The sequence below is a fragment of the Pogoniulus pusillus genome, chromosome 2, assembly GCF_015220805.1.
Source record: "Pogoniulus pusillus isolate bPogPus1 chromosome 2, bPogPus1.pri, whole genome shotgun sequence".
Lineage (NCBI taxonomy): Eukaryota > Metazoa > Chordata > Aves > Piciformes > Lybiidae > Pogoniulus > Pogoniulus pusillus.
The window spans coordinates 12,428,832-12,443,310 of NC_087265.1; the positions used below are offsets into that span (position 1 = coordinate 12,428,832).

General features: G+C 46.2%; 1 protein-coding gene across 1 annotated transcript; it reads left to right on the forward strand.

The window, feature by feature from the left end:
- The first annotated feature begins 1,231 nt into the window (after positions 1 to 1,231).
- MARCO (macrophage receptor with collagenous structure) lies at positions 1,232 to 13,902 on the forward strand. Its single transcript, XM_064154310.1, has 13 exons — positions 1,232 to 1,403; positions 3,377 to 3,478; positions 3,804 to 4,007; positions 4,427 to 4,462; positions 8,421 to 8,537; positions 8,658 to 8,702; positions 9,242 to 9,340; positions 9,469 to 9,522; positions 10,444 to 10,483; positions 10,621 to 10,733; positions 12,018 to 12,059; positions 13,191 to 13,367; positions 13,686 to 13,902. Exons 1-13 carry the CDS (start codon positions 1,232 to 1,234, stop codon positions 13,814 to 13,816), a joined length of 1,332 nt encoding a protein of 443 aa, XP_064010380.1. The 3' UTR covers positions 13,817 to 13,902.
- Positions 13,903 to 14,479: the final 577 nt, after the last annotated feature.

A 14,479-nucleotide genomic window follows, 5' to 3' on the forward strand; every position in this document is an offset into this window, starting at 1 on the left:
GTTGACTGGATAGGGCTGGGGGATAGGTTGGGCTGGATGATCTTGGAGGTCTCTTCCAACCTTGTTGATTCTATGATTCTATGATTCTATGATCTCTGATGTCAGTGTCATGACCAAGACCCCTGGCACCAACCACATGCACAGGAAAATCTGTCACTTTTTTGGAGAGATTGGAATACAGATGAAAACAGCACCATAATCTCAAACAGCCCAGTGCTCACCTGGCAGATGAGAATGTGGCAGCACGTGGAACTGAGTAGGGCTAGAAATAAGGGGAGAATGAAGTTTGAGCATCTGGGTAGGCAACCATAGCAAAACAGGATGGGATCATAACTTTGCTATCAACCTGCCCAAAACAGCTAGGTGAGCAATTGGATTTTGAACCCTGAAGCAGTTCAGATCAGGACCATTAAAATCAAGGGTCTCTACCACTGCTTTTGCACCCATGTCACTGAAAATGGCACAGCCACAGCATGTTCATTAGAGGTAGGAAAATGTACCTCTGAACTTCTTTCTCAGGAAAGGAGGGTAGAAAGATCTCGTTGCAATTTTTGCCTTTTAGAAGAGCTCTTGAAAACTACAGCTGCCAGATTCTTTTCAGTGGTCTTGAGATAAAACAACTTTGCCTGGAAGTGTTGTTAAAAACCTCTCTGTTGTAAATCTGTGCTCTGAGTTCACCTGAATCACATCCATCCCCATAAACATCCTACTGGTAACACAAAGGCAGTCATGTCCAGCTCATCCCTGGCCCAGCAGGAGCAGATGGCTTCAAGATTGAGCAGAGTGGTCAGCTGAACCACACAAACCATCAGAAATAGTCTGGATATGAGGCTTTACCCCACTAAGGAGGCCATTCCACGAAGGAGTGCACAGATAGTTGTACTATGGCTCAGCTAAAGAGTGGAAACTTTTCAAACCACTATAATTCAAGGGAGTATCTGAGCCCTTCACCACAAAGCAAATGATCAGTTCCTAATCAGTGTGTAGCAGCATACACGGTAATGGAAGATTCCTTTTCCTGATGGTGCCAAACCAGGTCACAGCTGCACAAGCACATTTGAAAGGAGAACACAAAAGCGGATTTAAACATCTCCATCTATTTTCAGTTAGACCTTTAAGAGCTCTGTATGGCAGGTGCAGAATAGAGGGCTTCATTCTGCATTGGGCTGTCAGAGTGTGGATTTCCAGCTCATGTCTACCTGAAGCTTGTGCTGCACTTTGTTTCACAGTCATGCAAAGTGATGAGGACCCAGCAGCGCTGCAGATGAGCACAGACTCACAGCCCAGCAGACTGTCTGATGGTGACTGGTTTGCACCTAAAAGAGGGCTGCATGTGGCGGCAGCAATGTGGGTGCAAAGGGCTTTGCCCGGCGTCTACCAACGGCTCTTGCCCTTGGGCTTGGGTGAGTCACTTCACTTTGCAAAATCAAAATCAACTCCAGCACAAATAGAGATGACAAAATGCTTAATGCCACAGTGAGGTGTGTAGGCATGATGTGGGCAAAGAAATGATGAGGTGGTAGGAATTGTGTCCATGTGTGTGGAAAATAGATCAGAGAAGAAGCAAGGGCTTGGAGAGACCCCTATGCTGCAAGTGTCTCTTCTCCATTACACCCCAAATCCATCTGTACATGATCATCCCCTATCCCACCATCATTTGCTCATCTTTACAGCTCCTCCTGATTGTTTCTTGCACTTCAGTCATGCACCATCATTAAGTTGTCACCTCGGTGCAAGTTTTTCACTACCATGCAGTGCTTTACCTCCCCTCACAGGGAATAAATTCCAAGATAATGTTGAATCTAGGATCTTCTTGACCACATCAGGAGGTTTGCTTGCATTAGGAGCAAAATAGCCACCTCATGTCCAAACTCACTAAAGTGCAGAAGTTAAGCCTCCTGCAGGATCCTTCGTGAGGCTCTGTGGACATGGTGTCTCCAAAAGAACGCACAAGAGAAGCTGAACATCTTAGCTGTGGGATTTTTTTGAGGAACTGTTCAAATTACCACATCAGACTTCTCACAAGTCTATAAAAACTGAGCAGATAGGGAAAACATATCAGAAAGCATATAAAATCAGAAGGCAGATAGGAAGTGGCTTCAGTTCACTATTGTCTATATAACCTGACAAGACTTTAGATTAGCCACAAGAAATTTGTCATGAAAATCAAAGACGGATGCGGGGAAGATGGACATGTGAGTGATAGGAACTTTTGCAGTATTTCAGACAAGATTGGTCTTTCCTCAGCTACTACCACAACCTTTCAGATAAGTGGTAAGATTTCTTTTTTATTAAATGGATTGTTATGGATTTTATCTGGTCTATGAAGAAAGCATCACATAAAAATGAAATACTGTATTTATACTGCGCATTAAATGCTTTTTGTAGTGATTTTGCTGGTAAATTAACTGTCATTTAAAAAGAGAAGTATGTGAAAATGTCCTTTCTGGCCAAAAGCTGATGCTGAGCACTAGAAAAAAGAAGATTATTTTCCTGTCTTAGAAAAGGTTTAATTTCACTGAGTAAAACTTCCATGTCTTAATAGCTAAGATACTGAAGTCACCAGATCTGATTAAAAAAGAAAAGTAAATTTATGAATTTTTAGCTGAATATAAATATTTCATTGCTGACTAAACCATTCTATTGCAAAACTAATTAAATCATTGTACCCTTCTAAAACCAAGGCTTTAAACTCCTGATCACATTACTTTGAACAAAACCTCAATTAAGAATAACTTACTGGATGTTTGAAATAGTTATTAATGCTTCTGAAGCACTTTTTTGCTCCCTAAAGGCGAAAATTTGGCAAAGCAGTTCATTTGTTTTACACTTAGTGGTGACAATTTGTTTTAAATGCTATGACTTGATTTCATTTGTTCTGCAGTTCAGTTTATTACTGAGTTTTCATTTCTTTTGATGCATGCATGCACCCTTGTTGGGATCACATATATGCAGAGCTCTGGATGGGGATGACATATGCATCCCCATATGGAGATGAGCAACCCTCAGTGAGTGACAGCAACCCTCAGTGAGTGGCAGCCTGGGACAGCTAAAAAGGAATGGAAACAAGGAGTTTATTGATTCGGAAAGTGGAGAATTACTACATTCGTACTGTTATAGGCTGGAATAAGTCTTGATGGAAGTAATTTGGCTAAGGAGGAAATTGCCAAGGCATCTGCAATGCAAAGCCTGGGTGAGAGGAAGGCAGCCTGCTTTGCTTGCAGGATCTGGCTGTGTTGCAGAGGGACCTTGCTGCTCCTCACCTCTGAGACCACTGCTGATTTGGCATGGCTGAGACTGAAATGGCTGGAAGTGAGTAGAACTTGCAGCAGGAGAGATGTGAGAAAATGTCAACCCTACTTCTGTCTGTTTTTAGAGCCTCGAATCCAAAGAAAGCCATCCACACATTGTCGTCTGGCAGCCCTTGGATTCTACCTGTTGCTGCTGACGGCTGGCCAGGGGTTGCTGATGTACAAAGGTAATGCTGCAACCTTACTGCAGGCTTTTCTAGGAGCTTCTGAGTGGAACAGATGAGCAGGGAAGAGCATGCACATAGGAAATCTCTGGGGAGCACAGACTTCCTCCTCACTGCTGCAGGAAATCATTCCCTCACACCATATATGTGCTTTGCATTTGCAGAAGCACTCCCGGCTGCAGCAAGGACTAGCTCATGAAAACTACCCCCTAGTGGTATTTAATCCTGGGTGTCCTCCGTGTGTGCTGAGTTGATGCTCTACCCAATAGGCATTTCTCAGCTGGATTGGGCAGGGAGTGTTCACTGCATGGGCCTTTTGCTTCCTCAGTGATCAAAATGCAGAGAGAGATACTGAAACTTCAAGAACAAAACACCACCTATAGAGAAGAGATTCTGAAGAGTTCCTTTGCCAGCAAACTGAGCATGGGTCATGAAGAAAACTGGCGGAAAAGCTTAGAAGAGGAAATCACCATTATTAAAAGCAGTAACGCGGATATGATGATGATGATGAAGAACATCACTCTGGTTGCAGGTATGGCTCCATTTCTTCATGATGGCTGTGCACTGGGGAGAGCTGGTTTCTCTGCACCAATGGCAAAGTTCAGATGAACAAATAACTAGGGCAAGATTTGAACAAATAACTAGGGCAAGATTTGGTCTTCTTGTTAGTTAGTGATGCTTCACTGCCCAGGGTGCCAGATGCCTTTGCTGGGGAGCTGGACACACCTAGAGAAACTGAAACACAGACCTGTGTGTCCCCTCTGGATCCTGCTGCAGCTACACATGCAGCTGCAGGCTGCTCTATCCTTCCATAACTTTGTAGACTTGGACTGTGGGTGCCACTAAAAGCATCATGTTTTAAGCATAGAGCTCAACCCTATCAAGTCTATTCTGGTATGTTCCTTGCTGAGTGCTGACCACTAAAAAATATGCACGTCCTTTTTGTTTCAGGGCCTCCTGGACGCAAAGGAGAACCTGGTCCACGAGGTATGTTGGTAAACGAGCAGTAAGCAAGTTTTCTTTTTTTCTTTTCTTTTTTTTTTCCCTCTGTGAGAGGCCTTGCCCTGGTCATGAGGAAACCTGCTGTACCTTTTGACTGATCCCTTGGGAGCCTCAGCTTGTCCGAGTGCTCTCACAGAGGTTAGTGACCACCACGGAGGAGTGTTTTGACTCTGCCTCCTCACTGCCACCCCACCAGAAAAGCTCAGCAATTGTGCAGGAGCTGCACCTGGTTATTATCTGCAATAGCAATTCCAAATCCTCATGTGAGACAAGAGAGGACATGCATCTCACAGCCAGTGGATAGCTGGGCTTCCTGCCCCAGAAATAGCAAGTCCTGCTGTCTAACTAATTTTGAGACTACTGAAGGAGACCTCCCCATTCCTTATTCTCCAGGGTCTTGTCTGAACTGTGTAAGAAACAATGACAGACTTGGGATCTTAGCCACTCTGTCCTTGGGGAAACAATGACTTGGACTCAGGAATGAGCTAGATGCAAGTTGTCCCCTCCTCAATCATGCACAAGCTGCCCTACTGTGTACTTACTTGGAGGTGTGGGGCAGAACTACACCTCCTGTAGGAGATAAGTGTCTCCAGACTGTGAGGATGTAGTAAGTGTTGATCTAATGTTGGCTTCACTTTGAAGAGAGGTTGGACTAGGCAATGTTCAGAGAAATGAGAATTTCTATGATCCCACAATGATGATCTAAGATGCATCCCTTGTCAAGTCAGGTCTGCCTTTCATCCATTCCTAGTTCTTGGCTACATTGATGAACCTTTCTGAAGAAGGAAAAAAAAATAATATGTTTGGGTTTTGTTTTTTAATCATGTTTTCATGTCTTCCTGGCTACATTTACAACACTGAAACAGCACCTCCTGCCAAGCACCATTACTACACATCAGAGTCTAACAGTTGAGTGCCTTTTCAGGGAAGATCTCCCCAAAGATCCTCATGAGCTGGACTTGGCTGGAGGACAGCTGGCCCCTGCCCAGCCGCACACTCAGCTTAGCTCCACAGACTTTGTTCAAGTGGCTGTGCTGGTTCCTGCCAGCTGAAGGTTGGCCTCAGTGGTGGCCGGAGGGGCGTTCACAAAGGATAAGTTACATGCACAAGCATCTGGATGTCAGTCCTCACTTTACCAAAATCTCTTTCTGAGAATTTCACAGCTTAAATTAGCCTAATTTTTATATGCCTTAAGTAGAAGAGTTATGCACTGTGTTTCTCCCATGTAAAATTCATTAGTGGATATCTCCTGGAGAACTGTTATACAGTGATCATAGCATCATAGAACCATAGAATGGTTTAGGTTTGAAGGAACCTCACAGATCATCTAGTTCCAACCCCCGTGCCACAGGCAGAGGCACGTTCCGCTAGAACAGGTTGCTCAAGGCCTCATCCAACCTGGACTTGAACACCTCCAGGGAGGGAGCTTCCACAACCTCCCTGGGCAACCTGTGCCAGTGTCTCACCACCCTCACTGTAAAGAACTTCTTCCTAACATCTAGTTTTAATCCCCCTTCTGCCAGTTTAAACCCACTGCTTCTCGTCCTGTCATTACAAGGCCTTGTAAATTGTCCTTCCCCAGCCTTCTTGTAGGCTCCCTTCAGATACTGGAAGGCTACTATAAAATGTCCTCTACTCCAGGGGTCCTCAAACTTTTTAAACAGGGGGACAGGTCACTGTCCCTCAGACACTGTCGGGGGCCAGACTATAGTTTGGTTCCAGCCCAGTAGTGTCAGGGGCTGGACTATAGTTTGGTTCCAGCCCAGTAGTATCAGGGGTTGGACTATAGTTTGGTTCCAGCCCAGCAGTGTCAGGGGCCAGACTATAGTTTGATTCCAGCCTAGTGGTGTCAGGGGCCGGACTATAGTTTGGTTCCAGCCCAGTAGTGTCAGGGGCCGGACTATAGTTTGGTTCCAGCCCAGTAATGTCAGGGGCTGGACTATTGTTTGGTTCCAGCCCAGTAGTGTCAGAGGCTGGACTATAGTTTGGTTCCAGCCCAGTAATGTCGAGGCTGGACTATAGTTTGGTTCCAGCCCAGTAGTGTCAGGGGCCAGACTATAGTTTGATTCCAGCCCAGTAGTGTCAGGGGCTGGACTATAGTTTGGTTCCAGCCCAGTGGTGCCAGGGGCTGGACTATAGTTTGGTTCCAGCCCAGCAGTGTCAGGGGCTGGACTATTGTTTGGTTCCAGCCCAGTAGTGTCAGGGGCCAGACTATAGTTTGATTCCAGCCTAGTGGTGTCAGGGGCCGGACCATAGTTTGGTTCCAGCCCAGTAGTGTCAGGGCTGGACTATAGTTTGGTTCCAGCCCAGTAGTGTCGGGGCTGGACTATAGTCTGGTTCCAGCCCAGTAGTGTCAGGGGTCAGACTATAGTTTGGTTCCAGCCCAGTAGTGTCGGGGGCTGGACTATAGTTTGGTTCCAGCCCAGTAGTGTCAGGGGTCAGACTATAGTCTGGTTCCAGCCCAGTCCCGGTGGGTGCTGGGGCTGCAGAGGCTGGTGAGTGGATTAAGTGGCAGGCAGTGGCTGCTTGGTTTCCCCCCTAACCCCCATGGGAGAGGCGGTACTGGCAGGGCAGACTGAGGGCCCTGGGGGGCCGTACCCAGCCCGCGGGCTGTAGTTTGAGGACCCCTGCTCTAAGCCTTCTCTTCTCCAGGCTGAAGAGCCCCAACTCTCATAGCCTGCCCTCATAGCAGAGCTGCTGCAGCCCTATGATCATCTTTGTGGCCCACCTCTGGATTCACTCTAACAGTTCAATGTCATTCTTGTGGGGGGGTCTCCAGAACTGCACACAGTACTCCAAGTGGGGTGTGACGAGAGCAAAGGGGAGAATCCCCACCCTTGCCCTGCTGGCCACACTTCTCTTGATGCTGAGGACATGGTTGTTATCTGGGCTGCATGTGCACACTGCCAGCTCATGTTGAGCTTTTCATCAACCCAGACCCCCAGGTGCTTTTCCTCAGAGCTGCTCTCAGTCATTCACCACCCAGCCTGGAATTGTGCTTGGGATTGTGGCAACCCAGGTGTAGGACCTTACACTTGGCCTTGTTGAATTTCATGAGGTTGGCCTGGATCCACCTCTCCAGCCTGTCCTGGTCCCTCTGGATGGATCCCTTCCCTCTAGCAAGTTGACTGTGCCGCACAGCTTGGTGTCATCTGCAAACTTGCATACAAACTGTAGCTAGAAGGAAAAGGCTGAAACCAGGACATCAAAAGAAAGCAAATTTGTGTGATGCAGACCAAGGAGAAAGTTGGACAGGTTGATTAGAACTTCCTTAGACCTTCCATCAGTTCCCCAAGCTCTAGTGTGCTCATAAGCACAAGTTGTTCCAGAGGAGAAAAGTGGAAGTAGGAGGAATACCAAATGGTGAGGACATGGGGACAATTCTGTAGCAGAAAGATGGACTTGATGATCTTCAGAGGTCCCTTCCAGCTCCTGTCATTCTATGATTCTGTGATTCTATATCAGCCTTCAAACAAGGCACTTGCAGGTAATTCAGCTCTTTTGGAGCATGCTGGTCACACCTTCAGAGAAGAGAGGGCTAAAGGAAGATGTGGCAATTCCCTGGAAGCAAAGGAGTGGAATATACCATCTGGCATCTCCACTGGCTAGGAGAAGGGAAGGGTTCAGACTGCAGTAAAGGATATTCAATTAGAGAAGAACACATTCTAGTGGTAGGGGAGTGACTGGGGAGGTGTCATGGCATTTCTGCAAGTCTATAACAGCAGGTCAAACATCTGGCCAGATCGCCTGGCTGAGTCAGAGATGGCTCAGATAGACAGAGATGCCATCCAGCTGTGTTCTCTCACATCTTTACAGAAATGCAACTGTTTGGTAAGCACAGGTGTGAGGATAATCTCTGCTACTACTGCAGCTAGATAGAGCTGTCTGCTGACTGCAGAGACAACAAATGTGGGTGTTTAAATTTACGTATGTGTGCTGTGCTGTTTGGTAGGTGTCCAAGGACAGAAAGGCGAAATGGGCAAGAAAGGAGACCCTGGGCCCCGTGGACTCATGGGTCCTCAGGGACAGCAGGGAGTCCCTGGACTACCAGGCTTCAATGGTAAGTGCAGAGGATACAGTGCAACCCACCACCAGCATAGGTGTACCATGGTGGAGGGCTGCTCTTGCTGAAGTGTTTGGCTAAGGCTTGTTAGCACTTATGGTAGGATGTTTGTTACAGGTAGCACGGGGGAGCCTGGACGTCCTGGGCAGAAAGGAGAAACAGGTAAGAAGCAAAGAAGGTGCAGTTTCTTCTAGAGATAAGAGACCAATCTCTTTCTTCATGACAAGAAAAACTGCAGCCAGGCTAGATACAAGCATGGGTAAGAGGAGATGATGAATAAAAGAAGAACCCATGCCTATATGTCAACAAACCTATCCTGCAATCTTGCCTGTCTCATCTGGACCCCTTCTGCATGAGAGGGAGAGAGGGGTCCTGATACCATGGAGGGCCATGTCCTCCTTCCTGATGTGTGCACATGCAAGAGCAAAATTTTGCCACTCTTTTAGGAAAGCACTGTTGTCTCTCAAGGCTGACAGTCTGAGGACATGGGTCCACTCAGCTTTTCACTCCAGACCACCACTCGCTGCACTGCTAAAATAAACACTGCCAGAGAGGGACTGCAATTCAGAGCAACTCAGCATTTGTTTTGCCTCTGTAAGGCTAACTGCACAGTTCAGGGCCTGCCAACTGAGCTGTCTTTCATTTTTCTCCCTCATATGTTATGTTTAATTTCACATGTGCTGTGTTTGCTCAACCTCAAGGTGAAATTGGACAACGTGGACCTGTGGGAATTCCTGGCCCTGAAGGCAGACCTGGTCAGAAAGGGGAGAAAGGGGACCAAGGGCCCAGTGGTAGTCCAGGTACAGCACTGTTCAAATCCATAACTCGCTGACCTCCTACTCTGGCCTCACTTTGTATGACAGCTTCACCCTTTCCTCTTTTTTTTTGGTTGGTTTGTTTGTTTGTTTGTTTGTTTGTTTGTTTTTAGGACTGCCAGGCACTGCAGGACTCAGAGGTGAAAAGGGAGACAGAGGAGAAAGAGGTAAAGGCAAATAAAATAGTCTGGGATCAACAACATGCATCTTGCAGAGAACAGAAAGGGATCTGCAACAGTAAATCTGTTGAGTTCTGTTCTTGGAGCCCCAGTGCATCCCAGGATGCCATGATGGCCCTGGACCTCTACCTGACTGCTGTGAGGGTAGCTGCTCATTGAAGGGGTTATTGCAGCCACCTGCAACATGCAGGAGGAGGTGATGCTGTCTGCATGTTTGTAGAAATAGAAACCAAACCAACCAAACAATGTGGCAGCTAAGATTACTCAAAGAACAGCCTCCTTACCATGGGGCTACAGACAAATTTCATTGGCTGTAAATCTGATGGGGAAGGATATTCACTAGCAAGCATCTGTTCTAGCCTCTTTAGCATTGCAGGAAGAGATATTTTCAGAGGCCAACTTAGAGCACATAACCAAGGCCTTTTCTTTGACCTTCCTTCTGAAGAAGGCCACCTCTCTCTCCCAGACATGTAAACAATAAGGCAACATTCTGCAGTACAGGACTATTATGGTGTATTGATCTTGAATCAATGTTTTTAGCCCTGAATTTATATAGTGCACTCCAGCTCTCATCTCCATCAGAAGGTAACAAAAGTGATGCACCTTTCTGCATTCCTAGATACCTGAGTGATAGGGACAGGAGTCACTGTCAGGGCTGAAGATTATGTGCTTGCATATGTTTTAGGCACTTGCCTAGGCTCTCTATTCAGTCAGTGAAGATCCATCTGGATCCCATCAGTGGATTTTAGGATATGTAATAAATGACCAGGAGTTGATCTGCTTCAGGAGAGGACAATCCTCCAGGAAGTAAGACAGTTCAGGAACAGATGCTTATAGTGTAGACAGCTAAACCAAACTAATTTGCATAAGCTTTTATAAATACTTCTCTGTTTGGTTTAATTATCTTAGGTCCTCCAGGGCAAAAGGGGAAAAAGGGAGACCAGGGACCACCTTTAACAGCACAATTTACTCTGATGATGCAAAGCACTTTTAAATACCACCATCCACTTCTCTGCATCAATGTGAAACACTCATCACCTTTTTTTCCTTGGGAAGCAATGAAGACAATGAATTTCTTTTTTTCCACCCAGGAATCCCAGGCCAAAGTGGTGAAAAAGGAAGCAAGGGTGATCATGGCAGTCAGGGACCAAAAGGAGAACCAGGAGAAAAAGGAGCCAAGGGAGACCGTGGTTCCACTGGTAAGGGTGTTTGCCATGGTGTCTGTGGAACTGATGGTGTACTTGAGTTTGGGACTGTACATCACAGACAGGCACAAGCTGCTCAGGGGCATGTTTCCAGAGATTGTTTGGAGGAACTCAATAGACAGATCAGTCTTCTCAGAAGATAAATGTGCAGAGTGTCACATCAACGCCTTGGAAGGTGTGCTAAAATGCAAGTAAACAGATGCATTAGAATTTCACAAATCTCTTATCTGACAGAATACTGAAACAAACCATGTTCTTCTGCTTTGTACTGAGGCATCCTGCAGCATACCACACTGCTGGGATAAATCCCACACAAACGTGGCAGTCAGGCACAGAGAATCACAGGGCTGTTTAAGTACATCTCATTACTTGTAGAACACAAGAACGGTTCAAAAGAGACACCACTGCAGCTACTCCCCATCCTTATGCCCTCTCTTCCTATCACAGGATGCTTCCAAGACCTGTAAGACCTACTGTTAAACAAACAAACAAACAAACAAGCCCAAAGAACTTAAAGAGTAGTTACGACAGACCACAGGAAGCAACCAGTGCTCCAGATGTGCTTTCTTTTAGTTGCTCACCCAGAACAGTATGAGAGTCTTCACAAACAAGACAAACTAGAACTTGTGTAGTGCTGCTTCCCCATGCGCTCCTTTTATGAAGCTTTGCCTCTGGAGGAAGGGGGAAGTGTAACAGACGACCCCAGATCGGGGACTGCCCTCTGGGTGAGTCTCATCTCTTAGTCTGCAGAAGGTAACAGCAATGTGTGCTTTGTGGAGGTAGTTTCTGGGGGAAGTGTGCACTGGTTTGTTTTTTTTCCAACACTCCTACTGTCAAGACCAGGTCACCACACAGAAATAGGGACAACTGTTGAAAGTGGTTTTCTGCTTTTCCCATGGTAGCACTTGGAGAGCAAACCCCACAGTATAGATCTTCCCACAAGTAGTTTAGGGGATATCATATCCACTTCTGTAGAGCCCAAAGGCTGAGGTGTCATTTTACAGGTAATAGTAGGAATCAGATATATTTCCTGCAAGTGGTAGGGATTTTGTAAGTGGCTCATTATTTTTTAGGTTAAGAACACTTTGTTATATGTTATCCTGCTTTTCTTGTCACTTTTCCTTCACTTACCCTTGGTTCCTTCAGTGGGTCCATGCCACAGTGAGATGGAGCCCTCCTATGTCTGACTCACCCAGACATTCAGAAAAGTTAATAACTAAATTTTCTCCTAAACAGCTGTCAAATATTTGCCTTTTTTTTTTTTTAAATTTGGAACAGGTTCCCCAGGAGCAAAAGGGAGCAAAGGTGAAAAGGGAGAAGGTACTGGATTTTTATTTCTTCTTCTCTTACTTATCTTCTGGCATTGATGCTGTCTGAGATCAGGACCAGCATTCATCCCTACACATGTTGGTTGAGCAGTAGCACAGCTAACAGAACAAAAAGGTCTATAATCTAAGATGCAGTCTGATGTCTCCAAACCTAGGAGAGGGTCTTCAATTGTTTAGATTTGTGCTGTTAGTAATTTCTGGTCCCAACCTGGCTACAGCTGCAGAGATGGGAACATTTCATTGAATCACAGATTTGTTTCAGCTGCAAAAGCCCTCTAAGATCTTCAAGTCCAAACACTGACTTACCACCATGGCCATTAAAGCATGTCCCAAAGTGCCACGTCTACACATTTCTAAACACCTCCAGGGACAGTGATTTCATTGCCTTCATGGGCAGCATATTCTGATGCCTGACACTTTTCCAGTAAACATATTTTTCCTAATATTCAATCTAAACCTCCTCTGGCACGATTTGAGGCCATTTCCTCCTGTTCTGTTGTTTGATATTCGGAGGAAGGGATTGACCTCCACCTCACTACACTCTCCCTTTAGGTAGTTGTAGAGCAATGAGATCTCCCCTCAGAACCTTCTTCTTCAGACTAAACAACCCCGTTTCCCTCAGCTGCTCCTTTAAGACTTGTTCTCCAAGCACTTCACCAGCTTCATCATCCTTCATTTTATAGAATCATAGAATCAACCAGGTTGGAAGAGACCTCCAAAATCATCCAGTCCAACCTGGCACCCAGCCCTACCCAGACCATGGCACTAAGTGCCTCATCCAGGCTTTTCTTGAACACCTCCAGGGATGGTGACTCCACCATCTCCCTGGGCAGCCCATTCCAATGGCAAATCACTCTCTCTGTGAAGAACTTCCTCCTAACATCCAGCCTATACTTCCCCCGGCACAACTTGAGACTGTGTCCCCTTGTTCTGTTGCTGGATGTCTGGGAGAAGAGGCCACCCCCCACCTGGCTACAATGTCCCTTCAGGTAGTTGTAGACAGCAATGAGGTCACCCCTGAGCCTCCATTTGTCCGGTTTGAGTGATCACTGCTTCTGTCTTTCAGTGTGTGTTTTCCCCTCATACCTGTATAACTGGTAGAGTTATTTCTTCTCCTCTGAAGTGTCACACAATGAATACATACGAATTGCCGGAGGGAGCAATAAGGGTCGCGTGGAAATCTTTCACCAAGGGTCCTGGGGAACAATATGTGATGATGGCTGGAGCATCCAAAATGCCAATGTGGTCTGCCGAATGCTAGGATACAGCCGTGCGATCTCTGCCTTCACAGCCACAGCAGGTGAGTCTGCAACAGCCTTCCATCTCCCCATGCCCACTAGGGGAGGTTATACACACCCAGAAAACACATAGAAAGGTCTTCTACACGAGCAGCAGGAGAGAAAAGAAGATATCCTCAAAGGGCCAGCTCATCCCAAGGGGAATGAAGGAGCTGCACTGCTTGAACTGTGCCCAAAGGCTTGATTTCCAAGGAGCTAGCTGTACAACTCAACACATGCCTGCTATCTACCTAGGTCTCTTTAGAAAAAGAAAATTCACATTCCTCTTTCTTTTGTCCAAGAGTTTTTCTGTTTCTTTCTGTTTAATTCATCTTCTTAAGGCACTGGACGAATTTGGCTTGATGACGTGAATTGCCACGGGAATGAACATACCATTCTCGACTGTCCAAAGCCGGACTGGGGTGTGAACAACTGCTCCCACAGTGAAGACGCTGGGGTGGAGTGCAATTGATGCTACCTAAAGGCTGCCCTTGGAGCTGCTGCCTGCTTCTACTCTCCATGGCGCTCTTCTTCGCAACGCAAACCCGGTTTCATAAGGCTGTGCTTGTAGTCTCATCACCAGGTCATAAAAACACTGATAGAAAATGTTGCATTCCCCGTAATTTGGTAAGAGTTGCAAGACTCACAGTCAAGCTAAAGCACTCCAGATGAGAAACAACTGGAGCTCAGGCACACGAGCTGGTTCACAACTTTTCCAGATACCTGGCATGAGCTCATCTGCTGCAGCTCACACAAGTGTGACCTGTAAGTCCACGTAGGAAGAAAGATTGTCCACTTTAGCTAAGTGAAGTGAGAGGAAACAGAATCAGCATGCAGAAATGGGCAGTTACTGCAGTCGAGCTGGCTAGTTCATCTTCATCACACAACAGTTGTGAATCTAAGCCTAAAACCTCCAGGTGAAGTGCATACACCCAAGAGAGCAGATGCTCAGAAATCATCAGATGGTCTCTCTGGCATGCAATTATAAATGTTCTTCAGAAAGGATGATGATCAGAGATTAAAGTGCAGAAATAAGTGCCTGAAATCTAGATGCTGCATTATGCTGGTTTAGCATAGACTGTTTTGACCTTGGCCAAGTCCTCTGCCTTCTCTGTCAGTGTTTCTTACCCTGTCC

Excerpts from the sequence above, each read along its gene's own strand:
- MARCO (XM_064154310.1), top strand. The coding sequence starts at position 1,232 with ATGCAAAGTGATGAGGACCCAGCAGCGCTGCAGATGAGCACAGACTCA. Across the intron at positions 4,463-8,420 it reads AGGAGAACCTGGTCCACGAG|GTTTGGTAGGTGTCCAAGGA; the intron begins GTATGTTGGTAA and ends GTGTGCTGTGCT. Across the intron at positions 13,368-13,685 it reads TGCCTTCACAGCCACAGCAG|GCACTGGACGAATTTGGCTT; the intron begins GTGAGTCTGCAA and ends CATCTTCTTAAG.